This window comes from Amia ocellicauda, chromosome 9 (genome assembly GCF_036373705.1).
Source record: "Amia ocellicauda isolate fAmiCal2 chromosome 9, fAmiCal2.hap1, whole genome shotgun sequence".
NCBI classification, from domain to species: Eukaryota; Metazoa; Chordata; class Actinopteri; order Amiiformes; family Amiidae; genus Amia; species Amia ocellicauda.
In genome coordinates this window covers 33,260,197-33,283,463 of record NC_089858.1, presented here as the reverse complement: position 1 = coordinate 33,283,463, position 23,267 = coordinate 33,260,197, and the positions used below count along the sequence as shown (strand labels likewise).

The window sequence follows — 23,267 nt, the reverse complement described above, 5'->3', positions numbered from 1 at the left end:
TAGTACTGATCCCTGTGGAACTCCACTAACAACCTCACTCCAGTTAGAAGCAACTCCTCTAATCGACACCCTCTGTTTCCTATACATCAACCAGTTCATAATCCATCTACTTACATTACCCTAAATGCCTACAGCCTCCAATTTGAGGATCAGTCTTTGGTGTGGAACCTTATCAAAAGCTTTCTGAAAATCTAAGTATATCATATGCTTTCACATGATCTACAGCTGCAGTTGCGTGTTCAAAAGAATTCTAATAAATTAGTAAGACATGATCTGCCTCATCTAAACCCATGTTGATTATCTCCAAGAATATGGTTTTCATTAAGATGCTCCTCTATTTTCTGTGTAATCATTTTTTCCAACATTTTACAGGTGATGCAGGTGCGACTGATTGGTCTGTAATTTCCTGGATCAGTTTTGTCCCCTTTCTTGTGGATTAGTTTGACATTTGCTGTCTTCCAGTCAGTTGGCACATTGGATTGTAAATCTAGCTTGCTACTTTATCAGGAGTTGCATCTCCTGATTAACAACCTCCCAGCTACTTACTATCCATTTAACAGCACTTTGTTAGTAACATGCCACTGAGACACATTTGTTCCCTCTTCTCCCATCTTTTATAAATAAAGGTGATTGGCCACATAGCAAATGACTGACCAGTTCCTTCTGCAGGTGGTTGGCTGCATACAATGATTGACAGTTACACGATGACCAGTGCCAGCATTTTGAATCCTTGTGGGTGTCGCTTGCCTGGAGAAGGAGTGGTTTTAGAAATGCACAACTACTTGCACACCTGGCATTGTGGGGGCACTCCTGAGCTGCTTTACTCGACTCCTCTCCTGCATTAACCTGACTGCTGAAATTGCAGGGCTGCGGTGGCTCCATGCTGCCTCTCCAGTCCTTCAGTGTTCTCTTCCCCCCCCCCTGAAAAGTTGTACCCAAGCAAATTATCCTCTCCCACAGTGACTGCCCTGCCTGTGAATGGAGTCTCCAGGAGGGCCCAGCTCAATGGAGGGGGTAAGTGTGGATTTCTTTATCCTTTCCCACTTCAATTTACTCTAACCTAACCCCATTCCTGCGTGCATGCTGCCTTCCCCACCCAGCCCTGAGGACCTGCATGCTGCCCTGAAGGCCATTGATGCCATCCATGATGCCCTCTTCAGTGAGTGTAGGGGATGTTCTACTGGGTCGTCTAAATGGTGCTATGTACTGCCTTTGCAATCCAAGCCATTGGTTACTGAGCTGCTCCCACTAGTGGTCCTCCTGCAGTTTGTGCTGTAGAGACTGGGAGACCATGGGTGGGGTATGCTCTTCTCTTCTCAAGTGGTGCAGTTGGCCTGTCAAATGAAGTCTGTAATCCCAATCTCTCCCCTCCTCAACTCCCACAGACAACCTACTCTTCCAGCTGAGCGGCGCTGGGGAGCAGGTCATGGGTCACGGCTCCAGCTTGGGCCAGTGCAACGTTGCCCTGCTGGTGGATTGGCCCACAGATAGCCCCTCCACTATGACTGCCGAGTCTCTAGTGCCTGTGAGCGCCCTGAATCCGACTGAGCTGCAATCCACTGCTTCTGAGCCCCACACCACTGCTGTGCTGCCCCAGTCCACTGCGGGTGGCACCAAGCGCTCTGCCCTGATGAGCGGCCACCATGGACATGGTGCCCACCATGGATGTGCCCATGACCATCTCCAGCTGGCCTCCTTGAACAGCCTCTTCTGTGACTTTAAAACGGACCTGTGTGCCTGGACTCAGTCGGGGATGGGCCGCTCTGACTGGCTGCTGCACTGCGAGAGGCCGGATGCCTTCGAAGGAGCGGTGGTCAGCGGGGAGGATGGCTGCCGCAACAAAACAGGTATGGCCCAGAGTTGTTGGTTGATGGAAATGTTTTAGTTTCCCTCACCCATGTAAACCATTGTCCTGGGGCCTTCTTCCTCCAGTTCTCATGGTCACTGTCACTCACAGGGCAGTACCTGTACATGACGTCCTCGTACCAGCACAGCCAGGGTTACACTGCAGAGCTGCGCAGCTAGGAGCTGACTGGCGCGGCCTGCCTGTCCTTCTGGTACAGTGTGTTCGGGGCTGGAGTGGGTGAGTGAGCTGAGGCCAGAGGCCAGCTGAGGGTGGAGCGGCTGCCTTGCTCCAGGTACACATGGCATCCAAATCCTTAACTGTTGTCCTCTATTGCAATTCAACTTATTGGTCAACAAGCTTCTGACTTGGGTTCTCATGTGCCTCCTGCCTTTAATTCCCTACTGGAACCCTGAGCCCAGTTTTTCAAAACTTCTGATCATTCTGATCCAGATTTTGTAATCCCCTTCTCTGCAATCCAGGATCAGAGTAATCTTGCTGATTTTGTGCTGATTTTTCAGAAAATAATCAGATAATCATTCTGATTCAGATACCACAAGATCAAGTTTACAGAATCCTGATTTGAATAGGCCTCTGTTTAGCATGTTAGGTCTAAAAGACATGAGTTAAATAGACTAAAAAAAAGTGTAGCACAAAGTTTGTATGTTACTTTTATTCACATATACATACATGAAATGCATAAGAACTTATAGACCAAATTCAACTCAATTCAATGGATAAAAAATAATTAATAACACAACTTCACATTGCTCTGAAAACTGTTATTAATTAATTCAAGGACCCTTTTGATAATAAAGGTTCACTAGAGCATCTCTCATTGACCTTCCAGCTGGTCCATTTGGCTGCACTGCTGCCAGTGGTGTGTCAGGGCCACCCACTTGGGGCTGTGGAAGATAACCGCTGTCCTGATGGAGAGGAACTGTGTGTGTCTGAGCTATGTTATAAAGGACAATACAGGCGAGAATTTCGCAGTGGATCCATGTGTAGGTTGTTCAGACATGCAAAGTGCTTCTTCAACACTCCATTCAGGTGCTCAATTGTGCTCCTGGTTGTTCCATGGGCACTGTTGAATCTTTCCTCTGCATCGGTGCTTGCTGTGGCAAAAGGTGTCATTAGCCATGGTAAGAGTGGGTACACTCTGTCACCTAGTATGATGCCCTCTGGGGGGTTTTGTTGAAAGCTTTGGAAAATATTACTCTCCCTCTGAATTGGTGTGACATGGACAGACCCTGGCCATTTCACCACGTGGTTGGTGATGATGAGGTCTGTATCTCCCACAAGTTGCACATTGATGCTGTGCCACCCCTTTCTGTTCACAAACTCCCATTCCCTCTCATGGAGTGCCTGGATGTGGACATGGGTGCAATCTTTCAATAATATTTGGCATTTTTCCCAAATCAAAAGTGCGCTTGAACGTCTTGATATGTTCTTGATTAGTTGGAAAAGAAACATACTGGCTGACAAGGCTGCCCAATGCAGAGGAAACTCTGTGTACCAAAGAACTGATTGTGGATTTACAGAGTTGCAAACTGTCTCCAATTACTTGGTAAAATGCTCCACATGCATAAAAGCGCAAAGCCATAAGGACCTGTTCTTCACAGTCAAGGCATAACCTCTTTGAGTGGTGTGTTCCAGATGCGGTCGAAGTATATTTAATGAACTCAATGTCCTCCCGACTAAATCTAAATCGTGCAGGTATACTCCAAGTGGTTTAGGGAATTCAGTGTGAACCCTTGTGGTATATCTTCTCCTGTGGTGTTGTAGACGGTGAACAATGGATGTCATTGTTGTGGAATGGTCCCTTGTTTCTACAATTGCTTTAAAGACTTCTCAGTTAACCTCTCCTGGTTTGACACCTGAACATGATTTAACATATGTCAATGTAAACAATCAGTTACAGCTGCAGAGACAAATAAAATGGATGTACCAGCAACTATCTCAAAGGGGACCAATTTCACCGGAAACGCATGCCCTACTGGAAGGAGTACGGGTCAATTATGACAGCCTAATGGGCACATTCAACACCTCAGGTCAGCGAACCCCAATGACAGCCAAGATGAAGCATGGCATCTGGATTGACATTACCAGTAATGTTAATGCCAAAGGAACTGGTCAGCTGTGAACGGTAGAGCAAGTGAAATTATGGTGGAAGAGTTTAAAGCAGAAGGCTACCAAAGACCACAGTGAGTCAAAAACAAGGAACAAGCCCCACAAACGAGGAGAATTCACAGATCTCATTGGTGAACCAAGATCTCAGGCTCTGCATGGCACTTCATCTGTCTTGCAAGAAGGGGAGTCGGGGCTTTGTGGGACTGAGAATGATGTTGGGGATTCTGATCCCCTTAATGAGTCAGAAGACCACCTCCTGACCTCAATCATCCTAACTCCTGTGGAGACAGTCTGGAGACCCACCAGCTAGTGGCACACCCCAACAATCAGATGATCCTCACACTCCAGAGGTAGAACCACCCCCCAAAAGAAGAAAAAATGTTGAGAAAAACAATAATGATGCTTATGGGGAACTTGTGTAGAGGGAAACTGAAAAAGCTAAATAACAGATTCATCTAACTGAAGAGTAAATCAAGTTGTCCTTGCTCCAACAGAAGCAAAATTGCACATTCGTCGTCTTCAAAAACAACTGCAAAATGCTGGGATTAATTTTTCCGATTGAACTTTAGACGTTTGTTTTTTTGCAGATTTTCCATTGCTTAAATGCTATATTTGTGTTTTATATATTGAGGCATTTGTTAATTATTGGAACATCTTATTTCTTGTGTCAATTTAATCAAATGTAAACATTTAAGTACCATTTATGATTTATAGTCAAGTTGTATATCTTTTCCAAGATTCCCCACTGTAGTAACATCACAATGTCTAAATCCACCCTTCCAGTGTGGTCAAGATTATCCTGATTTTCAACATCAAAACTATCCTTATCTCACCCTTGAGTTTTGAAAAACCCCAAAACAACTTTTAAGCTTGATTTAAAGTTAGGATTGGATTATCAGGTCCAAATCCCAATCTCCAAGATCAGAATCTCCTTTTTCAGTTTTGAAATACCCAATTCTCAAATGTTATCCAATCCGATTTACTTAAATCCTTTCAGAAAAGGTTTGAAAAACTGGGCCCTGATGTCCATCTTCTCTCACTTTCAGACTCCCTGTCAGTGTACCTGAAGTACTTGGAGCTCTCTGGGCAGGCGGCTGGTGAGCCCCCCTCTCGGTGGCTCTGTGTGCCTGAGCTTCTGGTACAGCCTGCTGGGCCATAGAGTGGGTAAGTCTGGGGGGTTCTGGCCTGCATCGCTGTAGTCTTTTACAATGGGGTTTAAATGGCAGCCTGTGGCCGGTCCAGTCAGAGCTGCACACGTTTCTGTGCAGTAGCTGGATTAGCTGTGAGGTACTTCAGGACGGATGGTCCCACACTGGTCTGTGGACGCCTGTCTGTGGCAGATCCTGTCCTTTAAATGTGTATTGTACGTTATCGCAATGAAGTTTTATCCCAAGTTTTCTCTACTGGGTTTTATTTTTCACTGGAACTGAATTTCCCTCTACAAGTACACTTTAGTTCTTGTATGCAGTATTGTGGGCTATGTAGTTTACAAATGTCCCCTCCTCTCTTTTCCAACCCCCACAGACTCCCTTAGTGTGTATGTGCTGTTCTTGGACACCCCTGAGCTCCAGTACCGGTTGTGGGCCAGAGCAGAGGTGCCGCTGATTGTGGAGCTGGACAGGAGCTTCCAGGTAAGTGTGGGTGAGAGGGCATGGACTGTACGGATACTGCATCGAACCCTGCTTGGATTCCTCTACCGGTTAGTGGGGGATGCAGACTCGCTCTTAAATCCTAAATATGTGCATCAGCCCCCTGTCACAATTACATTCCTATGGCAAACCTATTGAACTGACCTTCTCTTTCTTTGTGCCCCCCTAAGCTGGTGCTGGAAGGACTGCTGGGGGAGCAGCCCTGTGGTGACGCAGCCCTGGATGAGCTCATGGTTCCGAGGGGCCGCTGTGGGGGGCAGTGAGCTGTGCAGGATGTGTGTGAACCTGCAGGAACCAATAAACCTTTTTACAACTTAAACCACCCGTGTGCTTCTCCTTTGGAAGGTGTTGGGTGAGAGATGCACATTGTCAGTGCCAGCCTGTTGGGAAGGCTCATTTGAATCTGGGGGAGGGAGGGATTAGTCTTCTAATGGAGCAATGAAGGAGCCAAATGAGATCTCCATCTAAAGTGGTCAGCTGTAAAGGGCACCTCTTAAGCTTGACTGAAGTCAGATGGAGTGACTGAGAGCTCCATGTGAGAACAAACTTGGCACCAGGGATGGACAAAGATGCATCAATGTATTTTAAAATAAGATACCTTAATTTTAAGTGTATTTGGTATCAAAATAAACTACAAAATATAGCAGCCACACCATGTATAAAAATAAACTACTGTATTTTTGTATTTAAAAAAATCTTTAACAAGGGAGCATGAGATCACTTTGCAAACCTTCCTTCTATTGGGCTATTTGCTCTATCAGTTCACCAGTAAACTGACTCGGCTGATTAAGTAGACAATGTTTGATAGCAACAGTTTTCCTCTGCCTAACGAGTCGTGTGATAAATCTGACATATGCAACCAGTTAACAGATCAAATATTCACATATCCCTGTGATCACCCAGATGAAGGTTAGTTTTAAAGTAACCAACAGTTTAATGTTTAACTAACAGTTTGCTAATGACTCATAATTGTATCCTAATTTAGTTACTTGGTGTTTGGTAATGAAGGGCCTACTTTTCATCAGCAACACTGATTCAATGACAAACAAGTCATTCATAAGAAGACAACTGATGGCACCTTTATTCATAGCAACTAGTTTCTAAGTAATGAACCATTTGATTGTTAATCATAAATATAATAAATGATGTGTCATTCATGCAATGGTATGCAAAATCATGATCCTACTAAACAGCTACTTCAATTAGGGTACAATCATTCAGCAATCAATTATTTATAAATCATTGGACACCTATTTGCACTTTGTCAACAATTATTAAATGATCGATATGTTTTGATTTTAAATGTAGCCAGAAACGCAATCCTAAAGTAGTAACGGAACTTGTCAAGGAGTATTAACCCAACTCCAACCACTGAATATATTGAGAGCCTCGGAATATAGGTATAGAGGACACATACACATTAATAGTGTAGTAAGAACATTTACTTAAACTCCAATAGGGAATACTACAGACCAGAGGGGTGTACTACGAAGCGAGGTAACTGCAGGTAACTTCAGGAGTAACTGTGAAGTCGGGTGTTAAAGGTGGATAAGTTTTACCCGAGGTACGCTGTCATAGCAATATACGCGCATCTCTTCACTGCTCCGAGCAGGGCATGTTCGTAGTTAAGTCGGTGTTACACTGTATAAGCACCGCCTCTCCGCCCACAGTCTTGTCGGGACCCAATCGACACTGGGCCCGGGTTGTGAGAGGCTCACTGCGCAGGGCGAGGGTGTGTAGAGACGGGCAGCTCCTCTAGCTCACCCCGATGATGCTCTCCATGAAAGATATCGATTCTCATTTGAGGGAATTCAGTATCTTTGCCGGCTTCTAGGGCCAGACGTCTCCAGTGCCACTTGCCGGAGTGATGCCCTCGGTGTTGAACAGACAGTGTGCCTTGCTTTGTGATATTTTGCCAGCGGACACTTCATGTATTCCATCGGTGATGCTGAACCTCTGAGCAAGAATACTGTGTGCCGTGCAGTTCGCAAGGTGGCACTTGCTCTCACTGAACTGCTGGATGCATTTGTTGTGTTCCCTGGCCATTTAAGCTTGCTAAAAATCATAGAGGCTTTTTATGCGATTGCAGGTAATTCGCAGTAAAAAATACTTGGTCTATTTTTAATATGCATAGGCTGGGCCTATATACACAACACATTTTCTTCCATAGGAATCCCGAGGGTGATTGGTGTGATTGACTGTACGCATATCCCCATTAGAGCACCCCTGGGAGAACATGAGGGGGATTATGTGAATAGGAAGTCATTTCACAGCATCAGTGTTCAAGTATTTGATCATATCGTATTTGATCTGACATGTAGGCTAGCCTACATTATTTGTCCTTAAAAGTTCTACTTATATTCAAGACAATTAAAGACATATTAGGTGGTGAGCCACGACCAAGAGTGGATTCCCGAAATATGCGTAAATCATGCCCTTCTCCAGTTTTCTGCCTTTTTTCTGTTTGCTGTGAACATATGAATAGGCTATTGAGTGTAGGCTACACACCACATCTGTACTGTGTATTACTGATGAGCATTATTAATGCACACCACCTGATAGAATATTTTTATATTTCATCCGGACTTGTTGCAGGTGCGCTTTCCACTGGGGCTGCAGCTGAAATGATTGTTAGAATGAAGTTATTCTGAACACAATAGCATTCAATTCATACAGGCAGCCCTACAGCCTGGGTGCTTTAGGGAGTAGATCTTAATTCATTAACAGTGAGTAACGGGTCAATTTCAGAGATGTAGCCCATGTCTGTAAAGCGCTCTGTGGCTACCCTGCGAAGGACGCTATACAAATAAAAATTGATTGAATTGATTGATATGTAGGCTATAATTGAATTATCCTAATTGTTGTCACATATTTAGATAGACTATTTTGCGTGTCCTTACATCTCAATCATATTACAAATAAAAGAAGAATCCGTAAGAAAAAAAAGAGAGAATATATGACAAGAACACTGTTCTTACGAATTGACTCTGTCGGCAATGCGCTGCCAGCAAGCCTGCCTGGCTTTGTTGGCCTCCACGGTGTTACATTTAGCCGCTAACTTTTCTTTAAACCCCTAATTTCCTGACATTATCAGCTGCATTATTCCGGGGCGCACAGACGCTGCGCACACACTGAGCATGCGCTGCCAGACACGCCTGTTTTACATGAACGCGCACTAACTCCAGTGAAGTCACACCGAGTCAACTGACCGGCATCTTAACCACCTTCGTAGTACCGTTTAACACCAGTGTAGGCAATCAGAGTTTGTCAACCCTGACTTTCCTTGCTATCCTGAGTTAAATCTTAGTAGGTTAAACTCCCTTCGTAGTACAACCCTCTGGTATTCCAAAACTGTTCAAAGTTCTACCAAAAACAGTCAAACTTATGTGTGAGTGTGTGTGAGAGAGTAAGTGTGCGATTGAGTGAGTGTGTGTGAGAGAGTAAGTGTGTAATTGAGTGTGTGAGTGTGTGTGGGTGAGAGAGCAAGTGTGCGATTGAGTGAGTGTGTGTGTGAGAGTAAGTGTGTAATTGAGTGTGTGAGTGTGTGTGGGTGAGAGAGCAAGTGTGCGATTGAGTGAGTGTGTGTGTGAGAGAGTAAGTGTGTAATTGAGTGTGTGAGTGTGTGTGGGTGAGAGAGCAAGTGTGCGATTGAGTGAGTGTGTGTGAGAGAGTAAGTGTGTAATTGAGTGTGTGAGTGTGTGTGGGTGAGAGAGCAAGTGTGCGATTGAGTGAGTGTGTGTGAGAGAGTAAGTGTGTAATTGAGTGTGTGAGTGTGTGTGGGTGAGAGAGCAAGTGTGCGATTGAGTGAGTGTGTGTGTGAGAGAGTAAGTGTGTAATTGAGTGTGTGAGTGTGTGTGGGTGAGAGAGCAAGTGTGCGATTGAGTGAGTGTGTGTGAGAGAGTAAGTGTGTAATTGAGTGTGTGAGTGTGTGTGGGTGAGAGAGCAAGTGTGCGATTGAGTGAGTGTGTGTGAGAGAGTAAGTGTGTAATTGAGTGTGTGAGTGTGTGTGGGTGAGAGAGCAAGTGTGCGATTGAGTGAGTGTGTGTGTGAGAGAGTAAGTGTGTAATTGAGTGTGTGAGTGTGTGTGGGTGAGAGAGCAAGTGTGCGATTGAGTGTGTGAGTGTGTGTGAGTGAGAGAGTAAGTGTGTGAGTGTGGGTGAGAGAGCAAGTGTGTGTGAGAGTGTAAGTGTGCGATTGAGTGAGTGTGTGAGTGCGTGCGAGAGAGTAAGTGTGCGATTGAGTGAGTGTGGGTGAGAGAGTAAGTGTGCCATTGAGTGAGTGTGTGTAGGCGTGTGTGAGAGAGGGAGTGTATTGGAACGAGTGTGTGTGCCCTGTGGCCTACATTACAGACATCTCTTTTTCTCACCTTGACCTTCTTCTTCAGGTATGGATCAATTTTCTGTTCTGATCTCAACAAGTCTTGCGCAAATTTATAGGCACCAATCAGAGGCAGCATTTTACAAAATACAAAACACTAAAGTATTTTGATACAAAATATGAAGCCATTTCCATCAACCCTATCAAATACAAATTACAAAATCCTATTTTGTATTTGAAATACGTATTTGAAATACACATATCATAAATACTGCCCATCCCTGCTTGGCACCCACACCCAGTCTAAATGGATCAGTCTCGAATAGTCCTGTGGCATCTGGCTGTTTAGGTCAGCTGAAGGTGCAGTTCTGCTGGACTGTGTCTCTGCAGAAGCAGGGCTAATTACAAAGTATCAATTTCCTTTTTCCTTCAAGGCTCCCCTCTCCCTCGAACTGCGACTTGGAGTGCAGCAGTTGCCGGGAGCCCCATTTTAACTTAGTAAAAAATGCCCAGCTGTATAAATGGGTACAAATTTAAGTCGCCCTGGATGAGAGCGTCTGCAAAATGACAAGTAATAATAATAATAATAATAATAATAACTATTTTGCCTCGTGTAAATAACCACTAGAGGGCAGCATTTGCGCGCCATTAGCGGCGCTCAGAATAATGACTGCACAGCCGTCCGAGAGAAGCAGGGTATTCTAGTGTCGGTCTGCGATAGAAACCGGAGTCAAAGTGGAAAAGATAGTTACAGACAAATCGTAGACCAGGGGTTCCCAACCCTGCTGTTCATTCATTGACGTAAAAATCTGCTTAGATTTGACTTTTTAAAGTGTGTATTAAGAGTTGGTTATTTATACAATTATATACTTGACTTAAACCCCCTATTGTTTAAAAGTAAAAGGCTCTGATTTCAGAAATTAATTCAACTAAGCGGTTCAATTAAGCAAGTGAGAGCTGGATTGGAACAAAAACCAGCAGAGTGGGGGGTCCACCTGGACCAGGGTGGGAACCACTGTGATGCTGGACTCTCCTTTAAGCAATTCAGTACTACTTATAACCCTTCTGAGTGATTCCTACAATGAGACAACATGTTTTCCACGATCCCAAGAGCACTTTGTGTCTAACTGAACTAATTCAATTAATTAATTGATTCGAACTCCTTGGCGCTAATTGCGGGATATGTAGACCCGCAGGTGAGAGAGAGATGCGTACCCAGGAATTCGTGTTGGTCTGTGCGGAGGAAATGCATCACACACCACAGCTGAATACCTGGAATGAGTAACTTAACTCAAAATGTCCATGAAATCAGGTATATATTGTTTCACAACCACATCTCCATAGTATGGGGCACATCCAGTGACAAATCACATCAACCGACATTATACAGGGAAACTAGACGCGGTTTCTGGTGCTTGTCAATCAAATATGTATTTCGGTGGAGCTCTGTAATTGAAACGTAAGAGGATTCGCTGCTAGAAATAAGCATCTTCATTGGAAATAAGCCGTTTCCGCCGCTGATGGAGGAGTAGGGGCTATGGCACTGTGCACAGCACATTGTCTCTGTCTTGTGCGCAGTCGAGTCGTGTATGCCAAGCCGTTGTGACATTTAATCCATAATAACTGATATCAAAAATACAATTGCTGATATCAGCAATTCATGTGACATTTAAACCTTAACCGGATGTTAATTATTATGCATTTTTGATATCAAGAATACAATTGCTGATGTCAACAATTAACTGCCAATTATTGATAATACCAAATATTCTTGATATCAGCAATTTAATTTTTGATATCATAAATGATGGATTAAATGTCACAACGGCTTGCCAGAGTCGCCTGGTCTGGCTGGGTGTCTGTGTGGCGGTTGGTGGGTTTCAGTGCAGGAGCCGTGGGGGGAGGTGGGCTGCACTGGGGTCGTGTTGCGGCTGCTCTGCTCTGGAAGGGGTACAGGCAATCATTGACATATTTGCTTGTGAAGCGATGTGGTCTCCTAGATAAATGTTCCCGAAAATGAATAATTTGCCCGAAATCAGACGGATACACTATTTGATGCTCTTGAGTTGGATAACACAGAGGCAGGCTGCAGCACGTTTAATAGAGCAGTTACTGTGCTGTGAAGTGTCACTTCTAGGTTGACAAGTAGACGCTCCTGACGTCCGGCCCCAGGCGACGGTGGGTGTCGCACGGGACAGCCCCTTGGTCTTCTCCTCTTCTTTTTAAAAAATGAACGTGTTCCCCTCCCTGGTAGCACTGAACAGGAATTTTGTTTTTTCTCCCGTCAACAATTTTCTATTTTGCCCGAGTGTTGCCGTCTCGATCTGGAGTCGTTGTGTTGTCGGTCGCACGGGGTTTGATAATCGTGTCCCTGCTCTGTCATACCGCAGGACGATGGGGACATCAATCAATAAAACTATTTTTATTTGTATAGAGCCCTTCACAGGGTAGCCACAGAGCGCTTTTCAGAGTGGTAAACATACAGTAAAAAAAAAGTAATACAAGTCAAGTCGGGTGTCATATCACAGTCTGCTGCCTATGTGTGAGTGGGTAGATTTCTATCTGGCTGGCAGAATTACTAAAAATGCACGACTATGCCACCTAGTGTTTTAATTGAGCAGTAGGACTCTCAGACAATACCCCTCCCTCCCCAGGACAGTACCCTGTGCAACAAGCCCCAGACTGCCGTCCCGTACAGAATATTTTTGGGAGGGCCAGAGTGAGTGCAACTCCTTTATAAACTGTCCTAATATAGTGCCAGCAGTAATTGTGCTGTTGAGTGCGAGTGTTTGTGTGGCAAGTGCAAGTGTCTGTCTCTGTGCGTCACAGCTTCTCCCCCCCAGGAGTCGGAGCGGCTGTGGCAGGTGGGGGGCAAGGCCAGCCGGCTGTGGCAGGACCGGCAGCTTACCATCCAGGGCCTAGAAGAGCAGAGTTACCAGGCAAGAAGGGATGGGGGTGCAGGTGCGCTTTAGATCAGTGGTGGCCGATGGCAGCAGCTGGACTGGCCTGTGCAGCAGGGCCCCGCCATCCTGCTCTGATCTCCACTGGGTTACATCCAGTTAGTTCTGATCCTTCTGGCAAGTGGGTCCATGTATGCAAATATATGGCTTTTCTTTTTAAAATACGTTTTATTGAGCTCGCTCCAACTGCTAACCTAGTGGATGTCGACCGGGACTTTCCCAGCTGCCCCCAGCTGCAGCCGAACAGGCAGGTCAAAAGCAACTGCTGTTAAACACAACACCATCGACTGTGACAACCTGGACCGGAGGGCTTAATTAATATTCAATAATAAAGCACAGATTTTGTGAGCGATGGTCTCATCTCACACCCCCGCCCCTGTGCCAGACTGTGGGCCAGAGCAGAGGTGTGGCTGTTTGTGGAGCTGGACAGGAGCTTCCAGGGGAGAGAGAGAAACCTAAATCCTGAGCCCTGACTCTGCGGTGCCAGGGCTGCAGTCTCCCCTCCCCCACCAAACTTGTATCAATCTCAGCCACCTTTCCAGCTGGTGTTGAACTGGTTATGTGTGAAATGGTGGTTGTTGTTTTTAATTTATCCCCCCCTCCGCTCCAGTCTTGGTGTCGGTCCAGATGAAACCTTAATCCCCGGCTGTGTGAGCACCAGCTATAAAATTGAGTGCAGTGACATATTTCCGCATTTAAATGCACCTGTTGGTGCAGCGACTGGAACCCCAGGATACGGAGAAGCTTTCAAAGAGATGTAGTTTCACATGACAGTGCAGCCCTGGTCTTGCAGAGACAGTCATTTCTCTATTATACTGGTAATGTGTTTATTCCTCCAGGCCCGGTTGGGAGCGAGTCCCTGCAGAGATGCTGTGGTGGCTAATTGTGTGTAATACGGCATTATTCTGAAAGATGTTTAATTAAAATACTGTAGCTTTATTATTCAGCTCTTAATACATGTATTACTGCATTTAATTTCTGTGCTGAGGAGAGTCGGGTTGCTGCAGGTTTGTCTGAGCTGTAATTCTCTTTTACACCACTGGGTGGCAGCAAATCTTCAGTGCAGCCCTGTCCATGGTACTGATCACATGCTTCAAATGTCTTGACTGGGGCTGGAGACCCTTGCTATTTAAAGTGATTTATATATTTGTTTATATTTATTTATTAGCAAATGCCCTTAGCCTGGGTGACTTAGTTAAGAAGCATTTTAAAGTACAAAAGGGAGGTACAGCGAGTCTTCTAGTGTAGGAGGACCAGAGTGGTGTGGAGGGAGTGAAAGGTGAGATGGGAGTCTGAAGGTATTAGTCGGTGAGGAATGGACAGATTCTGTGTATGTTGCTCAGGAAGAATCAGCAGGAAAGAGTGTCAGAGAGGAGATGTGCTGAGAGAAGGACAGAGCGGGTCAAGAGTCACTCCAAGATTCATAGTGGAGGAAGAGGGGGAGACTGTGGGAGATTGCAAGGGGATTGAGATGGAAAGATCAGCAGAAGGTGAGGAGGAGGAGAGGGGAAGAAAAGGAGATCCAATTTTAAAAGGTTAAGCTGGAGATGATGCAAGTGCATCTAGGAGGAGAGCACAGACAGGGAGAGATGTAAGAGGGGATGAGGGGGTCAGAGGAGGGGAAAGATGGGAAGATCTGTCTGGGTGTCATCTGCATAGCAATGGTAGGAGAAACCATGGGATGTGACGAGGGGCCCAAAGAGCATGTGTAGAGAGAAAACAGGAGGGGGCCCAGGACAGAGCCTTGAGGTACGCCTGTGAGGAGAGGTTGTGGTGAGGCTGCAGTTTCACTGGAGAAAGCCGTGTGGAAGCTGATTTGCAGAGGGTCAAGGACTGAGTGGGGACAGAGAGCTGATGGTTAACAGCCCACTCAAGGGTTTTTAGAGGAAGGGAGACGGTGGTAATTCTGTGACGAGGCAGGGTCAAGGGCAGATATTTTGAGGAGTGGAATCACCCCCAGGCTGTTTCTCCAAACAGAGGGAACAAATGTTTTTAAGGACTTAAATTGGAAATCTAATGACAGTTCATTGATGGATAAAATCTGTGTGAATGTTATGAGCAGGATTTGGTGGGTGAGGGCAGTGAACTTGGCTTCTGACTCACAATCAAGCACTGAAGAGAGTGATGAAGTGCGAGTGGCGGTCGGGCATGTCGCACCGCATCGTGGAGTGGCTCCCCTCCCACGCTCTTCAGAGCGAGATTACCAGATGCACTCTCTCCATTTGACCACCGCAGATGTGAATGGTTGGAGGGAGGAGAAACCTTTTACTAGAGATGTGTGCTTATGGTGACAGAAATAGCTTGTTGTGCAATGGAAGCTCCTAAGCGAGTGGCATCCAGTCGGACACTCGGAGTGCCTCACCGCTTAGTCACCCAGTGAAGCCTCGTTTGGCTGCTAATGGTGTGGATCTGTTGATTGTGACTCCACTCTTCACTCTAATAAGAGAAGGAAGAGGCCGTGTGAGGTGAAGGTTAATGCTATTTTTCTGTGCCCATGATATTGTCAGTGTTGCTAGCCCACAATTACTTAATTTTGGCCTTAATTGCACTAATGTACTTGTTCATTAAATGAGTTCAGCTCCTATACAAATACACATACACACAGCTGATATGATATCCTCCAGATTAACAGAAGGAAGACCGAGAGCGACGCCCATACAAACCGCTCCCATTTAAACCCATTAAAAATAACCTTTTATTCACCGTTAAAAGTTTCCAATCACGAAGTGCGCACAGATATCCCAATATAACAGAGAATCGCTAATACATACACCTAAGACGTGTGTGCGTGTGTGCGTGTGTGTTATGAAATGGTCCACTTATCCAGAAAGTGTGTTTAGAGACGGGCAAGCTATATAAATAAACGCCAATTAAGCAATTTAGCCTTTAATTATATAATTGAGAGCTGCCACAGCAGAAACACGGTTGAACCACGACCCCCCCCCTGCTGCGTGTGCCTCTGCTTTACCCACGCAATGCCCTTCAAATAATAAACAAATAACGAACTAAACGGATTTTGTTTGTTTGTTTGCCTAATATAAACACCTCAAAAACACCGTCATTATCGAGTTAAGTGTTTTCACGGCTCGGCACTTGACTCCGGTGATGCTCTGTTCGTGACGGCAGTGGAGGCGCTCCTCCGGTGTGTCCCCGGGCTGCTCTGGGAGAGACTGCGTGGGGGACTGTAAGGGTGCTTTAGGAGTGAAGAGAGAAGACCCTGCCTGCCCCTCACCAATCACAATCCCACCACTGGAAAAAAATCGAGTGACGCCCCCCCCTGTCAATGGAGGCCTTAATAGATTAGGTCCATGGTAGGACATTTGGCAAGGATAATACACCTACTCTTTTCGATACATTTGTAATGACCACAGAGAGTCAGCACCTCGGTTTTACGTCTCACCCGAAGGATGGCACTCATCCCCAGCAGTGGGACCCCATCCCTGGACTGGGACATTGGGATCCACACAGACCACAGGGTGAGCGCCCTCTACTGGTCTCACCAACAACTCTTCCAGCAGCAATCTCAGTTTTCCCAGGAGGTCTCCCATCCAAGTTGTTATTTTCTGTGGATTGCAAGATCTCAACTTTAGAATAGTATGGCTACTGCCATTATCTACTACTACTGCTGATGATAATAATAATAATAATAGACCGTTATTTCAAATAATAGTAAATAATAATATATCAGGGCTGTATGAGAGACCGCTGTTGAAGAATTCTTCTCCATGGAACTCGAGCGCACATTAAACTGAAGAAAATGCGGCGTTTGAGTCAGACTCTCTCTCTCTCTCTCTCTCTCTCTCTCTCTCTCTCTCTCTCTCTCTCTCTCTCTCTCTCTCTCTCTCTCTCTTCACACACACAGTCGTAAAGTGTTACTATGAAGCTGTATTTGTTGTTGTTGTTTGTTTCAGTCACAAAATAAGAAATACCAACCGTGTTATACCAAACTAAATATTTATAATACACATTGTCCTGCTGCATTTGTATCCTTCTTTCTCGCTTCACCCCCTCAAATGTGTTTTTGTAAATAACTGTGAAGCTTTCAATCTCTGTCTTTCTCTCTCGCTTCTGTCTCCCACTCTCTCCGGATAGAGTGTGTGCAGGGGTGAAGAGGGGGAGAGAGAGGGATGGGAGGGGAGTGAGAGGGAGGGGAGACCGGTCGGTGAGGCTCCGTTTACGTTTAGTGCTTTGTGACATCACAGTTCGGGGGGAGGGGGGGTTGGACGATAGTCGTCTTTATAAAGTCGCAGCTGTAATGTTGAGACAAAAAGAGACGCACCAAGCAGGAGGGGGCGGAGGAGAAAAAGAGCGACAGACGGACAGAAACCGAGCAGCGCAGTCGCAAGGGACAGACCAAGAGAGGACATCGCCAGAGACAGGACTTCTGTCGATGAAGACATTTATTACATACGTGTCTTGGTTTATTAACTCGGTGTTTATTACACCCCGATAGAGAGAGGCATTGCAGACCGACCCCGGGCACAGTTTGGATAACTTTGTCACTTTTGGAACAGGACAGTCCCTCTCTCGGACCCCAAACTGGACCCACCGCCTCTGCGGCAGTTTGAATGAGAGAGAGACATACAGTGACCAGTGCCCGTGAGGGAGAAAGTGTTTTCCATAAGAGGATTTTAATCTGTTGAACATCTGCAATTTGAGTCTATTTTAATTTTTAATTTTGATAAATTCTCCCGTGAGGACAGTCGGAGACAGTGAAACTATTTGTTGGCGTTTAGCCTCGATCAGGGGATTCCGGGTCTCTTTCTCCTCTGGGGGAATTGTAAAAAAAAACATACTAAAAGCTAAAGGATTATTATCATAATATATATTTTTAAAGACGTTTGTGAACTGTGGTCTACATTAAATAATACCCATGTTAAATGATATGCACTCGACTGGGATACGTCCTGCTTTCGGTGACCCTCGGAAGAGCCTGTCCGACTGAACACCGTCTGTCCACTCCTGTCCACCGGCCAGTGTCTGAAACAGCGAGAGAGAGAGTGGGGTGGGGGGATCACAGTATTCCCACTAATTTAAACATCCACATCGGACTAATTAAGACTGGGTGCAAACTAATAATCTATACATGCTATGTCAATACAGACTCAGTTTCTATCATTGGTATTATTATTACTGTTGTTTAAAGGTAAACGATAAACAGGCACAAGAGCACACATACCACGATTTGTAATTGTTATTGTTGGAAGCTCGCAGTGTGGAGATCAGGACCTATACAGTGTTGCTCATTTCTCATCCTCCTCCCGTGATTGCAACAGAGAGATCGACCCCGCGTGTCAAACTTCTCCCGATCAGATCCCTTCCCGTGTTTGAGTTGATCGGATTCCCGAAGACAACCTCTTTGAACCGAGAGGGGGAGATTGATAGGTCATTGATCTAACTGAAGGAGCTACTCTTAATACCCGATCGATAACCCGGCGCAGAGAGCGGTGCTGCGGGAGAGAGAGAGCCGAGTTCCCACGCACTGGGAAGGGGGGAGAAGTCTAACACACCAGAGTGGAGTAGGATGGATACATAAATTCCGAGAGAGACGCAAACCATATCAGAGAGAGAAAGAGCAACAAGAAAGAAAAGGGAAAGAGGGACACTGAGACACAGCTGCCGTGGCAGTCGGGGTGAGGCAGGGTGGTGCAAGCAGACGGTGCGTGGATTTGCGGAGAGAAGCCTGGAAACCGAGCGACACCCCGTCCTCCCCCAGCCGTCTCTGAGACCCAGCATTGCACACACCGTCCGTCTGTCTGCCTCCTGTGCGTCCGTCTGTGGCAGTTGCTACTTTCTATGATTTTACGAAACATTGTTTTCAGCTAGTGGAGGTGCCAACCGAAAGTGCCTTGATTGGAGCTGTTGGAGTCCACTACATCACCACCACCACAACAAGGACAACAGCTACACATAGGACAACAGCCACAACTGCAACACCACAGTTCCAGCAAAAGACCTGTCTCTCTCTCCTCTCTGTGACTACAGGGACTGTCACTCAGCTGGGCCCTAAACCCCATCACTGTACAGCACACACCTTCTCTATCTCTCCTTCCTCTCCCTCTCTCTCACCATGTCCTCTCTGGAGTCATCCTGCCTGTCCCTCCACTGCTCAGGAGGTGTGACCGCCAACATCAGCCTGGCAGTGATTGGTGTGAGTAGGCATGGCATGAGTTTCCCACCAGGGGGAGGAGTCAGCAGCACAGCAGCCGTCACAGCAGGTGCAGGGGGAGGAGTCAGTAGGACGGGGGGCGGGACTGGGGGTGCTGGAGGGGGCGAGGCCTCGGTGGGAGGAGCCTCTGTGTGCAACCAGAGCGGCGACGCCCTCTGGCTCTCGCAGGACGCAGAGCAGCCGTATTCCCCCCAGGCAACCGCCGCCTTCGCCACGGCCGTCTCCTTGATGGTCGTCTTCACCATCTTTGGCAACGCACTGGTGATTGCAGCCGTGCTGACCAGCCGAGCGCTCCGGGCCCCGCAGAACCTCTTCCTGGTGTCGCTGGCGGCGGCGGACATCCTGGTGGCCACCTTGATCATCCCTTTCTCCCTGGCCAACGAGCTCATGGGCTACTGGTACTTCCGGGCCGCCTGGTGTGAGATCTTCCTGGCTCTGGACGTCCTGTTCTGCACCTCCTCCATCGTCCACCTCTGTGCCATCAGCCTGGACCGGTACTGGTCAGTGTCGCGGGCCGTGAGCTACAGCGCCGCCCGCACGCCCCGCCGCATCAAGGCCGCCATCTTGGCTGTGTGGCTCGTGGCCGCTGTCATCTCCTTCCCGCCCCTGCTCTCCATGAACAAGAAGCAGGGAGGCGGCGGGGAAGGAGGAGAGGGCGGGTCGGAGCGGCCGCAGTGCCAGTTAAACGACGAGCGCTGGTACATCTTGTCCTCCTCCGTGGCCTCCTTCTTCGCCCCCTGCCTCATCATGATCCTCGTCTACCTGCGCATCTACCAGATCGCCAAGCAGCGCACCCGCCGCCCCACCCGCAGCAGCCAGAGGAGCAGGGAGGGGGCGGCAGGGGCAGGAGGAAAGGGGAACCCGGTTGCGGTCTCAGCCGGTGACGCTCCGGCCACTGCCCTCCATGCCAACGGACACCCCCCTGCCCCCGCCCCGCCACTACCACAGCCCCTGCCCCTCCCCGACCCCTCCGCCACCACTGCCGTCCCCCCCCCCATCCGCCTCCCTTCTGTCTCCACCTCTGGCTGCCTCACCCCCTCACCCTCTCTCTCCTCGCTCTGCCTCTCCCTCTCCTCATCTCAGCGGCCTCAGGGCAGGAACAGCGGCAGTGCGGTGGGGGAAGAGGGAGACAAGAGAGAAAGAGAGGAGGTGGGAGATGGGGAGGAGGCCAGCCTTCACGCTGAAGACACCAGGAGTCTGGGGGGGGCGTCTGAGAGACAGACTCACAGGACAGAGGCAGACCGAGAGCTGCAAGAGGAGTGCAGTCCAAGCTTACAGAGAGAGGGGGAGGGGGAGAGAACAGAGAGTGAGGGGGAGGGAGAGAGAGGGAGAGAAGGAGAGGGGCAGTCAGAGGGAGATGGGGGTAGGACAGGGGTAGCAGCACAGGGGAGGGTCCAGACTGGGAAGCGAATGGGGAAGGGTAGAGGGAGCACAGGAGCAAAATCCCCCGATAGTGAACTCAACAGCACCCCAGATCCCTCCCTCTCCCCCACGCCCAGCCCCAGCCCCACCGCTGCTGTGGACACGGTGGGCGCGGCGGGAGAAGGGGCAGGGGAGGGAGCAGGGGATGAGGGCAGGTGCAGTACCCATAAGGACGGGGCTGGCGGAGCAGGGGGCGGGGGAGCGGTGCGGACGGATGTGCAGTGGAGGAGCAGGCGGGCAGGCGGGGCCGGGACCTCGGTCACCGTGCGGCGCGGCGCCACCCTGAACCGCGAGAAGCGCTTCACCTTCGTGCTGGCCGTGGTCATCGGGGTGTTCGTGCTCTGCTGGTTCCCCTTCTTCTTCTCCTACTCCCTGCAGGCCGTGTGCCCCTGTGCCTGCAGCCTCCCCGAGTCCCTCTTCAAGTTCTTCTTCTGGATCGGCTACTGCAACAGCTCCCTGAACCCCGTCATCTACACCGTCTTCAACAAGGACTTCCGCCAGGCCTTCAAGAAGATCCTGTGCAAGAGGGGCACCAAGGGCACCTTCTTCTAAGGCGTGTCGGGCCAGAGAGGCGCCCCAACCAGCTTGTACAGACCCACCTGGCAGCATGTGTGCATCCCCCTCCCCAGCCAACCCAACTGAGGCACTTGAACTTGCCCCGCTTCTTTTACTTAAAAAACAAGAAACAATCCATTTAAAAAGTACAAAAAAGAAAAACCAGAAAACAGCTGCGTCTGCTTGGCTGTGGAGTGTGTGCGATCGACGGCTTTTGAAGCTTCTTTTCAAATTAACTGCACTTTGCGAAAAAGAAAGAAAATAAATCAAAGGGAAGAAGGGAATTCCCTGACTCTGTGTGAAACTCTGCCATGTGGAGTAGGTCCTGGATGTGCACGTCTTTGGGGAAACTGGAAAGAACCTTTTGGATTAACCCTCGCGGTGCCAGCCATGTGTGTAGGGACTGGGGCTGGGACTGGTGCTGGGTTTTATTACCAGTAAGACATGGATTAGAATATATCACTCCACAAAAGCACCCAGACATACCACTGAGATGAGTGCTGTGTGTGTACTGGCTGTGTAAGTGCTGTGTGTACTGGCAGTGTAAGGGACAACAACAACAGAAATAAAATGCAGAGAATTTAATGGTTGTGTTCCTGTGATTCTATTGCTTCTCGGATGGGGGGTCGGGGGGGGGGTATCTTTGTGAGTGTGTTAGTGTGTTTGAGTGTGTATGACTGAGGGAGTGGGTGGACATGGGGACCAGTCTGAAGAAGCATCTTCATACAAACTGAGAGAGAACAGACGGGCGCTGATCGGTCCTCCAGACTGGTAGGAGCTGCAGGGAGTCTCCAGGGAGAGGAGAGGGAGACAGAGGTGAAGAGTGAGGGAGGGAGAGGGAGAGGGTGGGAAGCGGAGGGAAGAGGGAAGAGGGAGAAGAAGAGAACAACAGACTGAGTGACGGAGAGGAAGAGATGCAGAGAGCGAGGGGTGGGGTGCGTGGGTTCCCTAGAGAAGCTTGTTAGTCCTATGTGAGAGTGGGGAGTGGGGTGGGGGGTGGGGGGGCAGCTCTACGGTACAGCACAACAGAAGGGACACCCCTCTGCTGAATCACCCACAGATGGTCTCCCCCCCCGTCTTTAAAATGCTTTACGGATTCCAAAGTATTTTCTCAGATTTCATTTTTCAGTTTGTTCTTTGGTTCTGCCTTTACTTCATTATATTGTGTGTGTGTGTGAGAGAGAGTGTAGATACGTTGAGAAAGTGAGAAAGTGTTGATAGATGGATTGAAAACGATTGAATAATTTACTCCCAGCGTACTGAGCCCACTGCACACCCTTATGCTTATGGCTTAGGTGTATTTATTATTGTGTTTCCTGTAATATTTATTGTTATTGTTATTATTATATCAATTTTCCTGAGCGCTGTTTGACAAGCCGGCCCCAAAGGCATTCATCATCGAAAAGCTAGGAGGCTGTTTTAATTACAAACGGGGGGGGAAACATAATTACAATTTGATTTCCTGTACTCAAGCTGCCTGCTGCAGAGCTGGGGGAGATGGTGGATTTTTCCACAGCGGCTTTGTGACACTCTGCAAGCCAGAAAAGAGGGTCCCGGGGCCCAGAGAGAGACGCTGCAGTCACAATGCACAATGCCATCGCAGCCACCTTCGTTGCCCCACTGAGGGCACGGCTTCACGGGTTGCTGGTGGCCCATGCCCTGGCACAGGTGTGTGAGGGACACAGACAGTTGTATCGTTAGTTAAATGATCTAATTGACTAATTAACTGAGAGCTCAGACTGCAATAGGAAATTAAAATGTATTATGGCTCTCTCTCTACCTCTCCCTCTCTTTCTCCTTTTCTCTCTCTCTACCTCTCCTTCACTCTATCTCTCTGTCTCTCTCATTCGCTCTCTCTCTCTGCAGCCACTGTTGTCATGAGTCCATGAGCTCAGTACTCTATCCCTGATTTCTATGGAACTGGCTTCCTATTCTTTCCTGGATTGTGTGCCTTTGTATGCGTGTGTATCTAAATATGTTTGTGTGTGTGTGTGTGTGTACACCCTTGTTGGACTCATAATTAAACATAATTTCAGTTTCCCAAAACATTGGGGGTGAAGTATATTAATATACAGACACATTCAATTAAATCTTTATGCATCCAGAATATCTTTAATAGTTTGTCTGAGCCTGTGCTGTCAGTGAATAAGGCAGGGAGCTCCTTCTATGCAGCGCAATACAACACTGGGACTCTTTAACATTAGTGGCTGATTTAGCTTTTC

The 23,267-nt window shown here is 47.6% G+C and overlaps 1 protein-coding gene across 1 annotated transcript; it reads left to right on the top strand.

The window, feature by feature from the left end:
• Positions 1 to 1,080: 1,080 nt before the first annotated feature.
• adra2b (adrenoceptor alpha 2B) lies at positions 1,081 to 21,630 on the top strand. Its single transcript, XM_066712570.1, has 9 exons — positions 1,081 to 1,159; positions 1,386 to 1,847; positions 5,020 to 5,070; positions 5,498 to 5,604; positions 5,793 to 5,855; positions 12,783 to 12,900; positions 19,013 to 19,932; positions 20,194 to 20,263; positions 20,621 to 21,630. Exons 1-9 carry the CDS (start codon positions 1,081 to 1,083, stop codon positions 21,040 to 21,042), a joined length of 2,292 nt encoding a protein of 763 aa, XP_066568667.1. The 3' UTR covers positions 21,043 to 21,630.
• Positions 21,631 to 23,267: the final 1,637 nt, after the last annotated feature.